The 18,101-nt window shown below is 36.2% G+C and overlaps 1 protein-coding gene across 1 annotated transcript in view; it reads right to left on the bottom strand.

The window, feature by feature from the left end:
* Positions 1-4,145: 4,145 nt before the first annotated feature.
* Positions 4,146-18,101, bottom strand: part of gbe1b (glucan (1,4-alpha-), branching enzyme 1b) — a 188,567-nt gene continuing 174,611 nt past the window's right edge. Inside the window, exon 16 of the mRNA XM_067365860.1 lies at positions 4,146-5,605. Within this exon, the coding sequence (XP_067221961.1) occupies positions 5,543-5,605 (63 nt within the window). The 3' untranslated portion in view covers positions 4,146-5,542. The remainder of the gene's footprint in view (positions 5,606-18,101) is intronic.

Below are 18,101 nucleotides of genomic sequence, written 5' to 3'. Positions count from 1 at the left end.
ATTTCGTGATTGCAAATTTGTTTCTCATATTTGTGTTAGCTCATATTGTGACTGCTTCTAGTAATCGAGACTTAGAACCCTATTTTAACAATCTAAGCACATGGTCTAAAGTGCACGGAGCGAGTGCACTTAGGATATGTCCGAATCGTCTTTTGCTAGTTTAACTATGGGAAAAATGGTCGGCCAGGCACATGGTCTAAAAGGGTTGTCCCTATTCTCTTAATGAGTAATGGGTGTGTTTTGGGTGTAACATGCAATAACAGAGTCTCATCTCCCATTCCCTTTAAAAGCCGGTTGCACTCGTGCCATGGCGGATTCGCTATTTACATTGCGGAATTTGCCAGAGGAAAAACTGAACGCTTCTCTAGCGAGGAAACGGATCTCCTCGTGCGCGAGGTTAAAGTGCCATCTATGGGACAAGCGGGATTCCAAGCATTTTTATCTTTATGCACATAATAATAATCTTTTACATTTTAATCTTTTTATTTTTAATATCTGGCATGTTTTGTGTGCCGCTGCGCGTCCCAGTGTGTGTAACATGCAGAGTGTCGCCTATAGGCGCATATTAATAATGCGCTCTTTAAATAAAATAAAAAAATGCGCCATTGACTTTAGATCAGGTTTCAGTTGGTCAATGGCGCAGTCTATTTCAGTTGTCTCAAAATAGCAACACGCCAACAATGCGCCTGAACACACCTCGTTTTCAGATCAGCATGCCCATGGGCGCAAATGATTTGCTATTTAAGCAACATGGCACAGGAAGTGAAAATGATTACTGTGTCGGGCTGAAACTAGCAAAAAACACTCGTCTTGTGCCGGGTATATGATAGGGTCCTTTATCTCTTGCAATGTGACTAAATATTTCTATTTTTTAAAAATAAGACTTTTTCTTATTTTTGCAATTTTATATTTCACAATTGAGATGGTTTCTTGTAATTAATACTTTTTATTTCACAAAATGGCTTTATATCTTTGAATGTGACTTTTTATTGCAATTGTGGCTTTGTTTCTCATATTTACGATACATATCTCATAATTGTGACCAGTGTTAAGGAATGTTATTTTTAAAAGTAACGAGTTACAATATTGTGTTACTCCTTAAAAAAAAGTAACTTATTGCATTCGTTTTTATGGAAAGTAATGCATTATGTTACTTTTTCTCACCTGGGCTGGGCTTGGCAAATGAAAAGGCCCTTTCACACCAAAAGTAGAAAAATACAAATTTACACCTTTACAATAGAGGGCTCAAATCAAACAAAACTTTCAGCTGTGCTGGCATTCTGGATTGCAGAAGAATAGGATACAGGAGAAGGAAGTTCAACACTCTTTCTTCAGAAAAAAAGAGAAATGTGTTGTTTATCTTAAGTCATTTTAGCTTATTATAGTTGAATTGGATCATCGAAGGTCAGCAGCAAAGACATTTTTGTCTTTATAGTGAGATTAAATACAAAGTATATTTGTGTTATTTAGCATATTTGATTATTTAATGTTTGTGTAATATTCTATGTTTGCATTTCACAGTTTTTATTCATTTTGATGAATACGGAATCTTTTTGTTCAAGCGAGATGAGTAAATGCTCACACCTCTCCACTTCCAAATTTAAATCAATGCGTTACTTTACTAGTTACTTGAAAAAGTAATCTGATTACGTAATGTTACTTGTGTGTTACCACCAACACCGTGTGACTCGGGTTTCTCATATTTGTGATTTTATATCTCTTTATATCACTTTAAATCTCACTATTGTGACTTTATATCTCAAAATGTGACTATGTCTCACATTTGCAATTTGGTTTCTCACCATTTGGGCTTTCTAAATTAATAATCTGGACTTTATATCTCTAGGTAAACTTCACTTGATGAACTTCACAGATATTGAACTGAACTGAATCAACATTGAACTGTCTTCAGCTGAATAATGAAGAAGAATAACTTTATCTCACAATTACATTTTACTTTTGAGCTGAAATGAGTTTTCATAAATTACCACAAGAAATTTTACTCAAAATAAACATGCACTGGCGAGTTGCATAACACTTTAATAGAGTAAGCTAAAGGCCTTAAATAAGTACATCATTGTGTGAGGATGTGGTTTGTTATCTGTTTTCGAGCACTTTAGAGACTTGATCTGTTAATCTCAGTGATAAAGATGTCACTGTCACTGACAAAGCCTTTTTAAACATCACTATATACAATCACTGCATTAAACCTGACAAGCTCTCAGTGCAAATTTGCCTGTGATCAATGGCTGTGAAAGCACATACATACAGACTAACAGGCAATTATCTACCTCAGAAGATGTCACTTTGTAAAGAAACATTATGCGCGTATAGACTGAACATGTAATACACGTGTATGACGCCATCATTATCACAAATTGAAGTTTTTGTTGTTTACACAGAGATTATAACAGTACCATTTTCAAAAACGTCCACTTTAAAAAACGATTTCAAATGCTTGTGCTTTCAGGCCGCCAAAACGCTGTTGTCGGGTAAGCGTACAGCCAAAACCGATAAAAAGTTTTCCTTTTTTTAGTTAAAAACTGTTGTGTAAGCGGCCCCTAAGAGCAGGGTTTGACACCCCTGCCCTATAGGGACATGCTAATGGAAAAAAAAAAGATGGGAGAAAAGCGTTTGTCAATATATTTGCGTTCTCTCAAGCAACTTTGTATTCGCTCACAAAATTGTTGAGTTCTTTGAGAGCAAATGCAAAGTTTCTCAGGGGAACTCCTATCTCATTCCCCCCATTACCATGTCCCTTTAGGGGCTCCGTACTAGTACGTACAATGATTGAGTCTTGATATAATAATATGTGCTAAAAAATAATTAAGTAATAACTATGATGCGAAACACCTCATCATATCACTGAATGGGACCCGTAGAGTATAGCTATGTTTGTTACTTTATCTTCTGGTGAAATTATACACTTAATGAATATGTATGATATCTAATGTTGTTGTCATTAATTAAATAACATTTATTTTCTCCACATTTAAAAAAAAAAACTTCAGTAAAGTATTTTAAGCTAAACCAACCCGCTTCAAGACACAAAAATATATTTGAGAAACAGAAAACAGATACCTTGTATTACATTTAATGAGGGAACATCTACTCATCCCATGAAGAATCAACAATATACTTGACTAGTTTTTCGTAAAGAGAGATTGACTCGATTATGTCATTGGTTAACTATGTTTGCTCATTCTTGTTTTCTTGGTAACAGCAAACTAAGATGCCAATTTAAATGCTAAAAATTTGCTGCATCCGAAATCAAATACTTTAAAGGATTAGTTCACTTTCAGATAAAATTTTCCTAATAATTTACTCACCCCATGTCATCCAAGATGTTCATGTCTTTCTTTCTTCAGTTGAAAAGAAATGAAGGTTTTTGATGAAAACATTCTCCATATAGTGGAAAACCGCACTTTCGTATTGGCGGAAGCACTTGGAAGGTGATCATTTCTTTATATAAAGCATATACATTTACATTTTTTTAGAAAATGACTGATCGTTTCACTAGATAAGACCCTTATTCCTCATCTGGTATCGTTTAAAGCTCTTTGAAGCTGCACTGAAACTGTCATTTTGACCTTCAACCGTTTGGTGTCCATTGAAGTCCACTATAAGGAGAATAATCCTGGAATGTTTTCATCAAAAACCTTCATTTCTGAAGAAAGAAGGACATGAACATCTTGGATGAGATGGGGGTGAGTAAATAATTAAAAATTATTAATAAATTATTAAAATTTTATTTGAAAGTGAACTAATCCTTTAATACTAGTATGCGACAACAGTACGGCAAAAAGAGTAGTATGTCTGAATACATAGTATTCGAAAAACAGTCCACTACTTTCGGCGAGATTCTGAAGTGTGCATTCAATGGACACTTTAGTATCCCATGAGGCCACAGGAGGGGATTTATGAATGGAAGTGCACAACATTTAACAACAGTAATAACAAAGCAGATGTAGTACGTCCGATTTTCATACTACACAGAGCGTACGTTTTTAAGTTGCAAATTAAATTCAAATGTAGTACCTACTCAGTACACAATTTTTACACAGCGATTGAGAATTTAATGCAATTTTGCTTCCAAAACTCTGTTGAGCTCTATAAGAGCAAGAAACCAGCAGTCCTTCTTTCTTTCTAGAAGTGCTTTATTTCAGGTTAATATGGCTTTCACACACAAATAGCACAGTGTTTAACATTGCACACAAACATACCTTGACCATCACGAGGACCTTCCAAACTTTTGAATTTGACGTGACATTAACTGCTGTATTTTCAAAATAACAAAAATCGTGTAGAATAAGCAGTCAGGATGAACCTTTATTCAAGATGCTTTTCTCAGTATAACAGATTGTGCTACAAATTACTGTAAGCATCAAATTCATTAAGGGCAATTTTAGATTCTTTGAACCACAAAACAAAAAGACAGGGCAAAATGAGCAACAAGTGTCTCCTATGATGCTTTGATGACAAGCTTCAAGGTTAATAATAATAATAATAATAATTCTGATGTATTTCCACACAGACTTACTTTTGGACCTCTATCAGAACTACAAAAGCCTTGGTCAGTGAAAAGAAAGTGGAAGATACATTATAAAACATGAATTTATGACAGTGAGTTGGCACATTCTCTAAGCTGTCTTCTAATGAATTATTATTATTAGCACAAGCTATATTATCTCGTATTAACAGCTTTAATATTTTAAATTAATAAAAATAATTTCTTATTTAGTAAGTGAAATTAATATTCATCAAAACCTGGTTATGAGTGAAACATTTTGAAGGCACTGAACAACAGCCTGTCATAATTTATAACTTAGATTTTATGACTTTACACACAGTTAATGTATTAAAAATATATAATTTAACTGAGCTCAGTATGAAACTGACATGTAATCAATACATCATGATCTTTCGAACTTGGAAGAATTAATACATAGTGCACATACTTATGGATACAGAACTTAAATTACTGACGCAGAATGTCAAAAAGTGCTCAAGTCATATTCGAATTAAATAGCAGACAGATCACACTTATTGTAAATTAATTATATTTACTTTTCATAATTATTTACGGTATTACAAATACAGTGTTGACAAATATTGCTTATAATACTGACCACAGTTAAATTATCATCAAGTGATTAATAACTTCTACATTATTCACTAATGAATAGTAATTTCACACATAAACAAAATGCAAGCATATGAACCTTGGTAACAAATTCAGTTTGTATTTTCATTTACGGAAATATTGGGGTTTGATGATTAAAGTTTAGCTAAGTTAGAGCAGTGGGATATTGAAGAACTAATTCTTAAATAATCAATGTGTGGACAATGACAGGAAAAGTTACCTGAACAGAAATGCCATTCAGGGTATTCATGATATCTTGTACTCAATTGAGTTCGGTGGCAGTTCACAGGAAAAATGTGTGGTTTCTAAAGGATGATGGCAAACACGCAGTGAATGGAGGTAGGTTGAGTCACAGAAGCGTGCTGGCTTTCCATCTTGCGGTGAATCGCTGATTGTGTTTCAGTAGCAGTAATCGATTTCCTCGTTGGCCAGAACAATAGCGGTTCTGCAGGGAATGTAAACCTGAGAGAGTGGAACAGCCAAAGACAGAAAGAGATCAAAGGGACTCAGCATTTGTTTGAGGCATTTTGAAACAATGCATAACATAAAAAGTGTCAATGTCTAAAGCACTGTGGAATGTGAAAAAGTTTTAAGCCAAAGTTAGACCACAACTATGACTAGGCCCAAGTGGAATCTGCATTTATTTTTCACATTCACGAGGCGAAAATTTGCAGAATGGATGTGAAAAAAAAAAAACATTTATCAACATTAAAATAATTCAATAAAAAAAAAGAAAGAAAATCATTTTCTATCTCATCTCATCTCACTTTGGAAAGAGAAAACACTATGCTGTGTAGAATCAAAAAGTCCCCTTGTGGTGAAAATCAAGCTTTTAATGTTGTTTATATGTCTATGTGGTGTTTTTATTATTTAATATTATACCATTGCAGAGTTTTTTTTTTTTTTTAAGTCCCTTTAAAGGTGCCCTAGAATTAAAAATTGAATTTATCTTGGCATAGTTGAATAACAAGAGTTCAGTACATGGAAATGACATACAGTGAGTCTCAAACTCCATTGTTTCCTCCTTCTTATATAAATCTCATTTGTTTAAAAGACCTCTGAAGAACAGGCGAATCTCAACATAACATTGACTGTTACGTAACAGTCGGGATCATTAATATGTACGCCCCCAATATTTGCATATGCCAGCCCATGAGCAAGGCATTACACAAGGGCAGCCAGTATTAACGTCTGGATCTGTGCACAGCTGAATCATCAGACTAGGTAAGCAAGCAAGAACAACAACGAAAAATGGCAGATGGAGCGATAATAACTGACATGATCCATGATAGCATGATATTTTTAGTGATATTTTTGAATTGTCTTTCTAAATGTTTCGTTAGCATGTTGCTAATGTACTGTTAAATGAGCTTAAAGTTACCATCGTTTCTTACTGTATTCACAGAGACAAGAGAGCTGTCGCTATTTTCATTTTTAAACACTTGCAGTCTGTATAATTCATAAACACAACTTCATTCTTTATAAATCTCTCCAACAGATTTATATTCAATGATAGAGGGTCTAAGATAAAGAAAAGGAAAAATCCTTTAAAAACCTAGTTTAAAACATGTTTGATTTTAAAAATCTTTGTATTCATGTCAGTTTCATATGGTTGTTCGTTCAAAACCTTTTCAAGAAAAGTTTTAAAAGGGGCTATATGTATGAATTTTCATGTATTAATAGCTTTTTTATTGCCAATGTGTGAACAGATTGTAATGAAACTTAACTTTTCCGACTTCCCAGGCTGTCTATCAAAGCAGAATGTGAAGCTTATGTGAAGGGTAATTTTTTCCAGGAAAATCAAAAGGTTGTGACAATTACGCACACTCCTGAGAACCTCTCTTCTGTTCTATGACACGTGAAATAAATGCTTATACAATGTTCAGGATAATGCTAAAAGAACCATTATGTAATGTAATGTTAAGAAGTGTGGACGATGTCAGGATGTATCGCTCTTTCTGCTTCAAGGACAGTAAATCAAAAGAACTTCTCATTGCAATCAGCTTGAAAGAGCAATTGAAAAGAAAACTAAAGGTACAGGGCTGATGTTTGATGCATAAACAAACTGAAGATGTACGAGAAATAGTATTGCGAGTGCTTGGAGTTTGTCATAAATAGAACTTGGCATCAGTTTACTGTCGGGGATTTGTCACGTCGCATCCAGCATAGACAACATTACTGATTATAATGGGATCGATTGTCTTTTGTCGCATCACATTGAGCCACTCACGTACTGTGTAGACTCGTTGTTAGTACGTTACATGTGCGCAAGTGCCAGCACAAGCTGTAAGTTGCTGGCTGTAGTTCACTTAATGGCCACCGGTGTCGCTAATAAGATTTTGAATTCTACATATAACCCCTAAAATGCCATTTGTAACTAAGTAAAAAACAAAAAAGTAACATTTTCTGTAGCCCTAGAGCTGTCAAAAGCCCACTGGATGGTGTGTTTTGAGTCACCGGAATGACTTTTGCTGACAAATAAACATGAATTTCTCAGTCCACGTAGCACAGAGAATGAGTAAACATTGTTCATTTACATATACTACTGACATTGCATCACTGCAAAGCAGGTTGAAAATCGGTGAAGTTACACTTTAATTACAGTGCTCAGAATTATAGTTAAATTTACCTTTTATCACAACATGAGCATCATTTAAATTCACATTGACCCTTTTCCTTGTAGTTGGGCCCACCGCATGAACCAAACCTCATTCATTCCGGCTCTCCTGCTCCAAACCTCTACAGGAACTTAGGAAATGTATGTTCACACTCCAATCTATACTTCAGCATGCATCCCTGACCCATGTCTGCAGCTCATCGAGTGCTGTTCCTCTGTAAGGAAGCTTCCCTCAGGACTCGCATCTCAGTATCTCCTACCTCGCCCAATGAGAACACCTCAGAACATGTTTGCTCGCTGCCAATTCATCCACCGGCACAGCGCTACGGGAGCCGAACAACTCGCCGGCGCAACACTGACAACCGTCGTTGGTGACTAATTAAACAGAGTCGGTGGGGAGAGGAAGAACTGCAGCGCACCGCTGCCGAAAGAGACTGAGTGTGCCTAAACAAAAACTACCACCGCGCTGCAGCCGCCGTGTGTCAACAACATTTACTTTCCAGAGCTGCGTAAAACAATGGTGACAAATGGTGGATTAATCAACTAACAAAGAACAGCAGAGGTCTCTAATGTCGTTATTACAGCACGCCACACACATGCTGATTATTGCAACCAACGCAATATGAACCTCATTAATAGAATGTGATCACTTCAAATTAGACTCTGGCTTTTGAATATAGATGTGTCTGATTAAACGTGCAGTCGAGAATATGCAATGAGGATAAAAGCTTTGGACTCAAACTTAATTGAGATACAATTGGTATTAATTGCACTTGGTTTAGAACTAGGATGCAGTTTATTTATTAAAAATTCATTTAAATGCAATACATACATAATCACTTGAATATTCTATGGTATTTTATGATAACTTCAAATTAAAATTCATCTCCATATTTATATAGGCATAAAGTCTCAAATGTCAGGGGGATGCAGCTGTCCTATAATGAAGAGAAACGGCCTCATAAATGAAAGAGGCTGTTGTAAATAAGTTTTGTTACAATAATAATATTCTACATGCAGAAAAACCAAACAACAAAACAGGAAATTATATCACAGACCCTCAGTCTCTTAAATTATCAGACCATAAAACGTAATGTGGTATGACTCATTGTTATTGTTAACAACTAAAACGAAAACCATTAAAAAATTTCCGTAATTAAAATAAAGCTTAAAGGGTTAGTTCACCCAAAAATGAAAATTATGTCATTTATTACTTACCCTCATGACGTTCCACACCCGTAAGACCTTCGTTAATCTTCAGAACACAAATTAAGATATTTTAGTTGAAATCCGATGGCACAGTGAGGCCTTCATAGGGAACAATGACATTTCCTCTCTTAAGATCCATTAATGTACTAAAAACATATTTAAATCGGTTCATGTGAGTACAGTGGTTCAATATTAATATTATAAAGCGACGGAAATATTTTGGAGCGCCAAAAACCCCCAAAATAACAACTTATTTAGTGATGGTTGATTTCAAAACAATACTTCAGGAAGCATCGGAGCAGAAATGAATCAGTGTATCGAATCTGCTGTTCGGAGCGCCAAAGTCACGTGATTTCAACCGTTGGCAGTTTGACACGCGATCTGAATCATGATTCGACACACTGATTCATTTATGCTCCGAAGCTTCCTGAAGCAGTGTTTTGAAATCGGCCATCACTAAATAAGTCGTTTTTTTTTTTTTTTTTGGTGCACCAAAAATATTCTTGTCACTTTATAATATTAATATTGAACCACTGTACTCACATGAACTGATTTAAATATGTTTTTAGTACCTTTATGGATCTTGAGAGAGGAAATGTCATTGATCCCTATGCAGGCCTCACGGAGCCGTTGGATTTTAACTAAAATATCTTAATTTGTGTTCCGAAGATTAACGAAGGTCTTACGGTTGTGGAACGGCATGAGGGTGAGTAATAAATGACAGAATTTTCATTTTTGGGTGAACTAACCCTTTAAAATATAAATATTATATGAAAAACTTAATAAATTACATTTTTAAATGACTAAAACTACAAGTGAAATAAAAATAAATGAAAGGTATAGTAAATAGAAATAACAAAGGAACACAACAAATAAAATAAAAGCCAATTAAAAATATCAATAAAAATATAATAGTATATAAATAATAGTAAAATAAAACTGGTGTGACTCCACAAAAACACAATTTATAAATGATTATACAACAGTTCGTTGTGATTCTCAAATCTGATTGGCTGAGAGGTCTTTTACCAGTATCACCACGGGAACCGTTTTTCCGTTAGAATCATTCCGCTTTCAGCATTCTCACAGCGAGTGTCATGGCGTATGAGCAAACCCCCCATATTTTTACGGATACTAATGTTATTGTGTCACGGAATGTAGTTTTAAAAGTTTTTTTTAGTTAAGAATGTAGTTGATTAGAGCTCAAATATGCGATTGATTTGTAAACATAGCACCTATTTGAAATTTTTTAGATGCTTTCGGAGATGTGAGCTTCAGGCCGTAAGCGGCTATTCAGCGCTCAAGTACCCGCTGAGAACAGCTTCATCTTGGCCTATGCTTTGGGAATTTGCCACTGACTCTTATGTAGATAGTGTTTAAATATGAGGTATAACTCGTTTTGGGTGTATCAAATGGGCAATTAGTCACAAAGACTTTTTATATTGAAAGGGACTGTTGTAAACGGGAGCAACTGACATACATTGACTAGTGCTGTCATGGGAAATCCCCGAAATGTTAAAAGGACAAAGACAAAGATAACGCTTTCCTAAGCAATCATTAAAACTGATTTTGTGATTATGAATATAAGATTGACCTGAAGAATATTAGCTAAATGCAGGTAATGCTCTCGCTTAGTTGATCTCTCTCTAATCTACTCTACATAATACAATTAGCTCCAATGAAGCGACTCAAGATTCCTTCGTTGCTTGTTCTAAAGTGACGATTTAGAATTAGTAATGGAGGCTTGGGCTCAACTGTTAATTTGAGATTTTCATCCGTGGCGGAAGGAAGTAGTTCCTCACAAATGAGAGTTTTTAAAGACACTTTGTTGTTGTTTCTTATTTATTTACACACTTGTGCCATCGAACTGTTCTATAAATGCAATATTACACTCATAGCCATGTGATATGGCTCTATAAAACCGTATTGTCTGGACCGTATTTATACTAAGTCTTTGAATTTTTTTTCAGCACTAAAGTGCCCCTTTCTTTGCAAATTAGGCTCATTAAAGTCATGCCATTTGCCTGGCACAATTAACATTGTGCAATTGCCACATGCGAACAGCAAATGGAATAGTAAATGGAATTTTGATGGGAAATTCTGTGCAAATTGTAGACGTTATTTTACATCATTTCTTTAGTATTGGGACACATTGTGGTTGTCAAATGTTGGATCGTGTTCATAGGTAATGTGATGAACTGCACCTGTGGTTACTCTGCTAGGACACCTGTGAGGCTCTGACGTCCTTCAGAACAGAATATTGTATATTGCGGTGACATTTAAGTGTCATAATGCTTTTTGGGTCCACTTTATTCCAAACTGATATACTGTATAAAATATTCAAATAGATAATTACAACATTTCAAGGCTTGTTATAAGAACTGTTGAAAAGCTGGCTGGAGCCAAATAGCAGGTGTCTGAAGACCTTGATGGCACATGTGGTTTATTGTGCTTATGTAAATATTCAACGGCAGCTGAAGCACTTTCTGCTTCAAGGACAGTAAATCATTAGAACTTCTCTTTGCGATCAGCATGAAAGAGCAATAGAAAAGTCAACGAAAGGTACAGGGCTGCTGTTTGATGCATAAACGCATTGAAGATGTACAAGAAATAGACTCAAAGATGAATTCTGCCTTGTACAGTATCTGGAATTGTGAATTTCGACTGCTTCCCCCGGAGCAGGTTTGAGAGGACCAGAGTTTCAAGGAAGAATCAGAAGAGCCTTTGGGCACACGACTCCAGCGGGTTGATGTTCTGGTGAGGTGGTTCAGTGCAAATCATGTGCAAAACAAGCCTGGTTCACGCGCCTCGGGGAGATGTCTGAATCTTACGATGACCTTCGGAAGATGGACACATTCTGTAACCTTAAAACAAGAACACTCCAAAACAATCCGCTGCCTCTTTCTCCTCTTCAAATCCATGTTCTGCGGGTCTCTGGTGAATACGCTCACTGACTAAACTCTCACACACCTGTCTCTTATCTCGGTTCTTTTCAAGTGCTTCTTGACTGAAGCAGAGCAAGAAGCTTCGGCTGGATACTGATTTGTGGTGCGTGGACACTGAGATTGAGGGCAAAAAATAAAAATGCGTCCATACACTTCACATCCAGGAGTATGTCATTAAATCCATCAATATGAGATATAAAGACATGTTTGGATGGTAGTGAACCATGCATTTTTTAAATCAACAGTGAAAGGAATTTAGTATGAGATGCTGGTAAATGATTGACATGCAGGTAACGCTGAACTCTTGATGATTGATTAGCAAAGATTGATCATGAATATATGTGAAAAATCACTCAAATATGTGAGAAAATATTTGAAAATTCTCTAATTTACCCATCCTCATGCCATCCCCAGTGTATTTGACTTTCTTTCTTCAGATGAACACAAATATTATTGGGAAAATAATCCATCGCTGTGAGTCCATATTCTGTAATGCCACTGAATAGATGCTGCTCGGATGATGCTTGAAAAACCACACAGCAATTGTGGCAGACCCCAGTGGATGAATTAATGGCCCTGTTTACACCTGGTAGTAAGATGTGTTTTGGTCGATTGGATCACAAGTAGATGAGGGAGACATGTTCCTGTTTCCACCTGGTATTTTAAGTCTCTTTTGTCTGCTTTCAACCACTTCTGCCCTGATTTCTTCAAGAGGAGGGTCTATGGGTGGGTAAATGTGTGGAGTTTTTCAGATCTTTCAATCTAATGGACAAAATAAGCTCGTGCAATTTAGATATGAACGCACCCGGAGATGATGGAAAAACATACAGAGAGCATCGGCTTTTGTTTCTGCTTTGATAGCCTCAAGACCACGCTGAACGCTGTGAGAGTGAGTTACAAATCAGGAATGGTAAGAGAACAATGTGCTTGGTGTGTTTTTCGTTTTCAAAGCAAACTTTGTTGTCCAGCCAGCAAAGTTTAAATCCCATCTGGCTAGCACGCTTAACCATAATGTTTACACAGTAGGGCAGTAGGTGGAGAATAGGTGGTCTTTTGTAGCTGATCGAATGCATTTGATAGCATGAGCATCTACACTACAAAAGCAATCCGGTCGAATGTGTTTTCGACTACCTCAGGAGGTAGTTGAAAGTGGACAATCTCAAAACCCCATTTAAACCCGTATTTAGCATCGTCCATTTGTGATCCGATCGACCAAAACGTATCTTAATACCATATGTAAACAGGGCCAATGTATTCTGAAGTGAAACGATAGGGGTGTGTTAGAAAAATACTAATATTTAAAACTTTTTAACTATAAATCATCATGAGGGAGAAGTTGACATAATTACCTTAAATAAAGCTCTGTATGCTTTCGAAACGCTTTCACAGCACTTTGATGTCATTCTCCAATCGGTCTGTGCAGTGCCGCTTCAAGTCGAACACACCTTAAATCTGTAGTGGTCAGGTGGTACAGTGGCCACATGGTACAAGGTCGTAGCGCGCAGAAAGTTAAGTTGTTATTACTATTGCAAGAGTTTAGAACCCAAGAGGCGACACTCTGATACTTTTTGGGTAACAGCCAATAGATGGTAGTGCGGCCGCCATTATGGGCTGAAAATACTAACCATAGAATCCTTCACATCTTATACACCCAAAATCGCTGAATTTCACTGCCAAATCAGAAGCGCAATAGAATAGTTTTTTTTTTTTATTAAATCACCAGTAAATTGTATGGCTCCTACAGTAAATGTTGTATTGTCTTATATATGTTTTATTTTAGCAGTTGTGGAATCCTACCATTCAACCATCTGAGGTAACGTAGTTAGCCTACTTTATTGAGTATTTCTATTTTATGCAACTTTACACATTTATTAATAACTTGAAGATCATCATGTTTGCAGCAAACAATATATTTCAGACCTAGTGGAGTAATAGTAATAATAGTATCTAGGTCTGAATTGAAATATATATATTTTATGTTTTAATGGATCACGCTACAAACAATGATTTTATAATACATGATGCATTGCTGTGTCCGTTATCGCATAATTCCCACTTTTGGACACTTTTGCTTTAACGGACATTAGACAACACTGCAAAATCAAGCTGATATATCCATATATTTATTGTCTAACATTCCCAATGTTTCTGATGCATGTCCTTCATTTAATTTCAAATGTTGGTATTAATTCACTGTTTATAATGCTAATACTTGAACTTGAAAGAATTTTAACCCAAACTGACTGGGTTTCTAGAGAGCAAATGTTTTGTGAAAAAACACAAAGTGTGTAAAATAAAAGGATTTTGATCACTAGTGATAATACTGCATTCTGTGTTATCATCATTCAGGATGGATTTCAGCTTAAATGTACTTTTTTTTTAACAAAGCAGCTGATATTGCCATAGAAACCAATGGACTGCCGACAGGGCTGCTGCTGGGCGGCGGTGTTGCAATGGAACGTTCTATTGAGTGTCGCTCCTTGTTAGTGTATATACTTTGTTACAAGTTCTACAAGCATGTCATGATGTGAACGCAGCATAAGAGCATTGTGAAGATCGCATGAGAAGTGGTAGTCAAGCCTGGTTTATACTTGCCGAGTTGGACTGCCGTCATGATCGCTGTGTGTGGTTTTTCAAGCGTCAACCAAGCAACAGCCATTCATTTGCATTATGTACTCAAAGAGATGGATTATTTTTCTAAAACTCTTCAATTGTGTTCATCTGAAGAAAGAAAGTCATCTACTGTACATCAGGGATGGCATTAGGGTGAGAAAAATATTTATTTTTTGGGTGTACTATCCCTTTAATGTAAAATGTTTTTCACTAATGAAATCTAATTTCAAAATGATTTTTACAAACACTAAAAACTCTTGTCAGGAGATTGTGGGAGTTTTCTTCAAAGACAAACTCATAAAGGTGCCGTAGAACATGTTTTCAAAAGATGTAATATCTAAGTAAAGTCTAAGGTGTCCCCTGAATGTGTCTGTGAAGTTTCAGCTCAAAATACCCCATAGATTTTTTTTTTAATTCATTTTTTTAACTGCCTATTTTGGGGCATCATTAAATATGCGCCGATTCAGGCTGCGGCCCCTCTCGTGCTCCCCGCCTCCGGAGCTCGCGCTTGCCTTATAAAGCATAAACAAAGTTCACACAGCTAATATAACCCTCAAAATGGATCTTTACAAAGTGTTCCGCATGCAGCATGTCTAATCACATAAGTATGGTATTTATTTGGATGTTTACATTTGATTCTGAACGAGTTTGATGGTGCTCCGTGGCTAAAGCTAACATTACACACTGTTGGAGAGATTTATAAAGAATGAAGTTGCGTTTATGAATTACAGACTGCAAGTGTTTAAAATGAAAATAACGATGGCTCTCTTGTCTCCGTGAATACAGTAATAAACGATGGTAACTTTAACCACATTTAACAGTACATTAGCAACATGCTAACGAAACATTTAGAAAGACAATTTACAAATATCACTAAAAATATCATGGATCATGTCAGTTACTATTGCTCCATCTGCCGTTTTTCGCTCTTGTTCTTGCTTGCTAGTCTGATGATTCAACTGTGCACAACCAGACGTCCTGCCCTTGTCTAATGCCTTGAACATGAGCTGGCATATGCAAATATTGGGGTCGTACATATTAATGATCCCGACTGTTACGAAGCTTGAACTTAGCATAGCTTGAACTTAGCATAGAGCAAAATTTAGTTGAGCAAAAAGAAGCGGCCAAACTATTGGGAGTGATGATTGATAGTAGATTGTGTTGGGACAAACATGTTCAGAAATTGTTAACTAAACTGGGCAATACTTTGGCTGTTATTAAAAGATGTGCAAAATATTTTACACCACAGATTGTTAAACACGTACTTTATGCATTGTTTTTTTCACACCTTGATTACTGCTCTGTGGTTTGGTCCAATACTTCATCAACTAATATAAAAAAACTACAAGTTATTCAGAATAAAGCTGCACGTCTGGCTCTCTCATGTGGGTTTAGATCAAATGTTGATAAAATGCATGAAAGCCTCTCATGGTTTAAAGTAAAAAACAGATTGGTGTATTCGCTAATGGTATTTTTACATAATGTTATAACAAACAAAACACCTTTTATTTTATATGTAAAACTATCCTTTAGTACAGATATACATTATTATCCAACGAGGCATGCAGTAGGAAGTAGTTTTATTTTACCTATAGTAAAAACCAAATCAATTCAACGTTCAGTAAGGTATAGAGCAATGTGTGAATGGAACTCTCTTCCAAATACTATTAAAGAACAAAACACTCTGTATGATTTCAAAAAATCGCTTAAGAAATATTATCTTCAAAGAAACATTTAATTTAAGGAGATACTGTTATAGGGTTCTTAGTTACATTATTTTTGATATAGATCTATTCGGAGCGGCGCATTTTTTTTTATTTATTTTTATTTTTTATTTTTTTATTTTAACTGTATAATATGTTTTTCAATGTAGTGTAATGTCTTGTACGTATGGTGTGTATGGTGTATATCATAAATTGTATTGTCACATGGTAGATTATAGGACCCCAGGAAGAATAGCTTTTAGCTTATGCTGAAACTAATGGGGATCCAAATAAAACAAACAAACAAACAAACAAACGTAACAGTCGGTGTTATGTTGAGATTTGCCTGTTCTTCGGAGGTCTTTTAAACAAATGAGATTTATATAAGAAGGAGGAAACAATGGAGTTTGAGACTCACTGTATGTCATTTCCATGTACTGAACTCTTGTTATTCAACTTTGCCAAGATAAATTCAATTTTTGATTCTAGGGCAACTTTAAGAGCTGAAAACTTTTTATGGTTTATTTAAAGATAATAAATAATACAAAACTGCAAATTATGCAATCTATTACATGCATAGAAATGTGTTGAACAACTAAAAAAAAAGTTCACTGCCGGACATTATTCATATTCTAATTTAGTGAATTTCATGTTTCTGATGGAGGAGAGAGCTAAGCAGTCTTGTTAGCTCTGGAAAACCTCAAAAGGGGTGATTCACAGGCATTTCGTAATTAGTGTCTCATGAATATCATTGGAATTCAAACAATCCATTTCATATGCAAAACTTTAGGAAACAGACGTAAAAGTGCAGACGACGCTCGCACCAAATGGATGCCTGGGGCAAGGAATTCATATTTGTTCATCATTGCAAAGTGAAAGGGTAGAATTTTCCACTCGTTTGCTGCTCGGCGCCTCCGCAGTCAGCCTGCCGCATACCCGATTCTGCCGAATGCGTCGTTTTAAGAGCACAGTGTGTCAGCTTTTGCAACGCCTTCAGACAGCAAATGAGTTTATTGTCACTCATGGAAACCAAGGTGGTGAGCTGATGGACCCATTAAAGGGAAGAAACAGGAAAGAGGGAGGCAAGGCTTACGCACACCGCCGTAGACTTTGAAGTTGCGGCCCTTAAATAAATCATGGAGAAAAATTGAGCAGAAAGGGACCTTACGGTGGCATCTGCCAACAATCACAATGATTAATTTCTATCTTATGCAGGTGTGTCAGCTCTGAGCTGCGGAAAAGACAAATATCAGAACGAAATCTTTGGCAAATACCGCTCTGTTGTCTGTGCGTGTCTCGTTTTATTCCCTGCTGGGAATGCTACTGGTCACACACTTGTTAAAATAAACTTTGCGTTCGGCAGAAAGTGGGTGGGAAGCGACATAGGGGTTTCTGAATTAATAAAGTGCTGCAAAGAAAGAAAAAAGAGAATGTGTAATTTTAGGGGTTTAATTGATGAAGGCTGTCTTAATGCAGCTGGGGCTTCCAAAGGAGATAAAAGAGGAGGTTTTGCACAGGGAGCAGAAAGTCTTGGGCAGAACTCAATGTACTTTATATGAGGGTGAAAGTACATTATAAAAAAAAAAAAAGCTAGGGATGTGCTGCAAACTACGTACTTTAAAAATCAAACAACTCTGAAGAACTACTAATCAGTAGTCCTGTATGATTAGGATCCACAGGACACCAAAGGGTCGTGTGCATACGTTCACACTGTGGGATCGACAACCGCATTTACTTACAGGTGTGAGTCTTGAAATGTCCCGTTCACAGAGCATCTCAGTAAATCTGCCTATTATGTTTGAGTTGTGTTGTCTTGACGTCCATTTTCTCCATATTACGATGTTTCCGCCTAGGCTGATTACAGGCTGAGT

The sequence above is a fragment of the Chanodichthys erythropterus genome, chromosome 17 (genome assembly GCF_024489055.1).
Source record: "Chanodichthys erythropterus isolate Z2021 chromosome 17, ASM2448905v1, whole genome shotgun sequence".
Taxonomy (NCBI): Eukaryota; Metazoa; Chordata; class Actinopteri; order Cypriniformes; family Xenocyprididae; genus Chanodichthys; species Chanodichthys erythropterus.
Note: the sequence above shows the minus strand (reverse complement) of the source record. Positions and strands in the feature narration are given on the sequence as shown.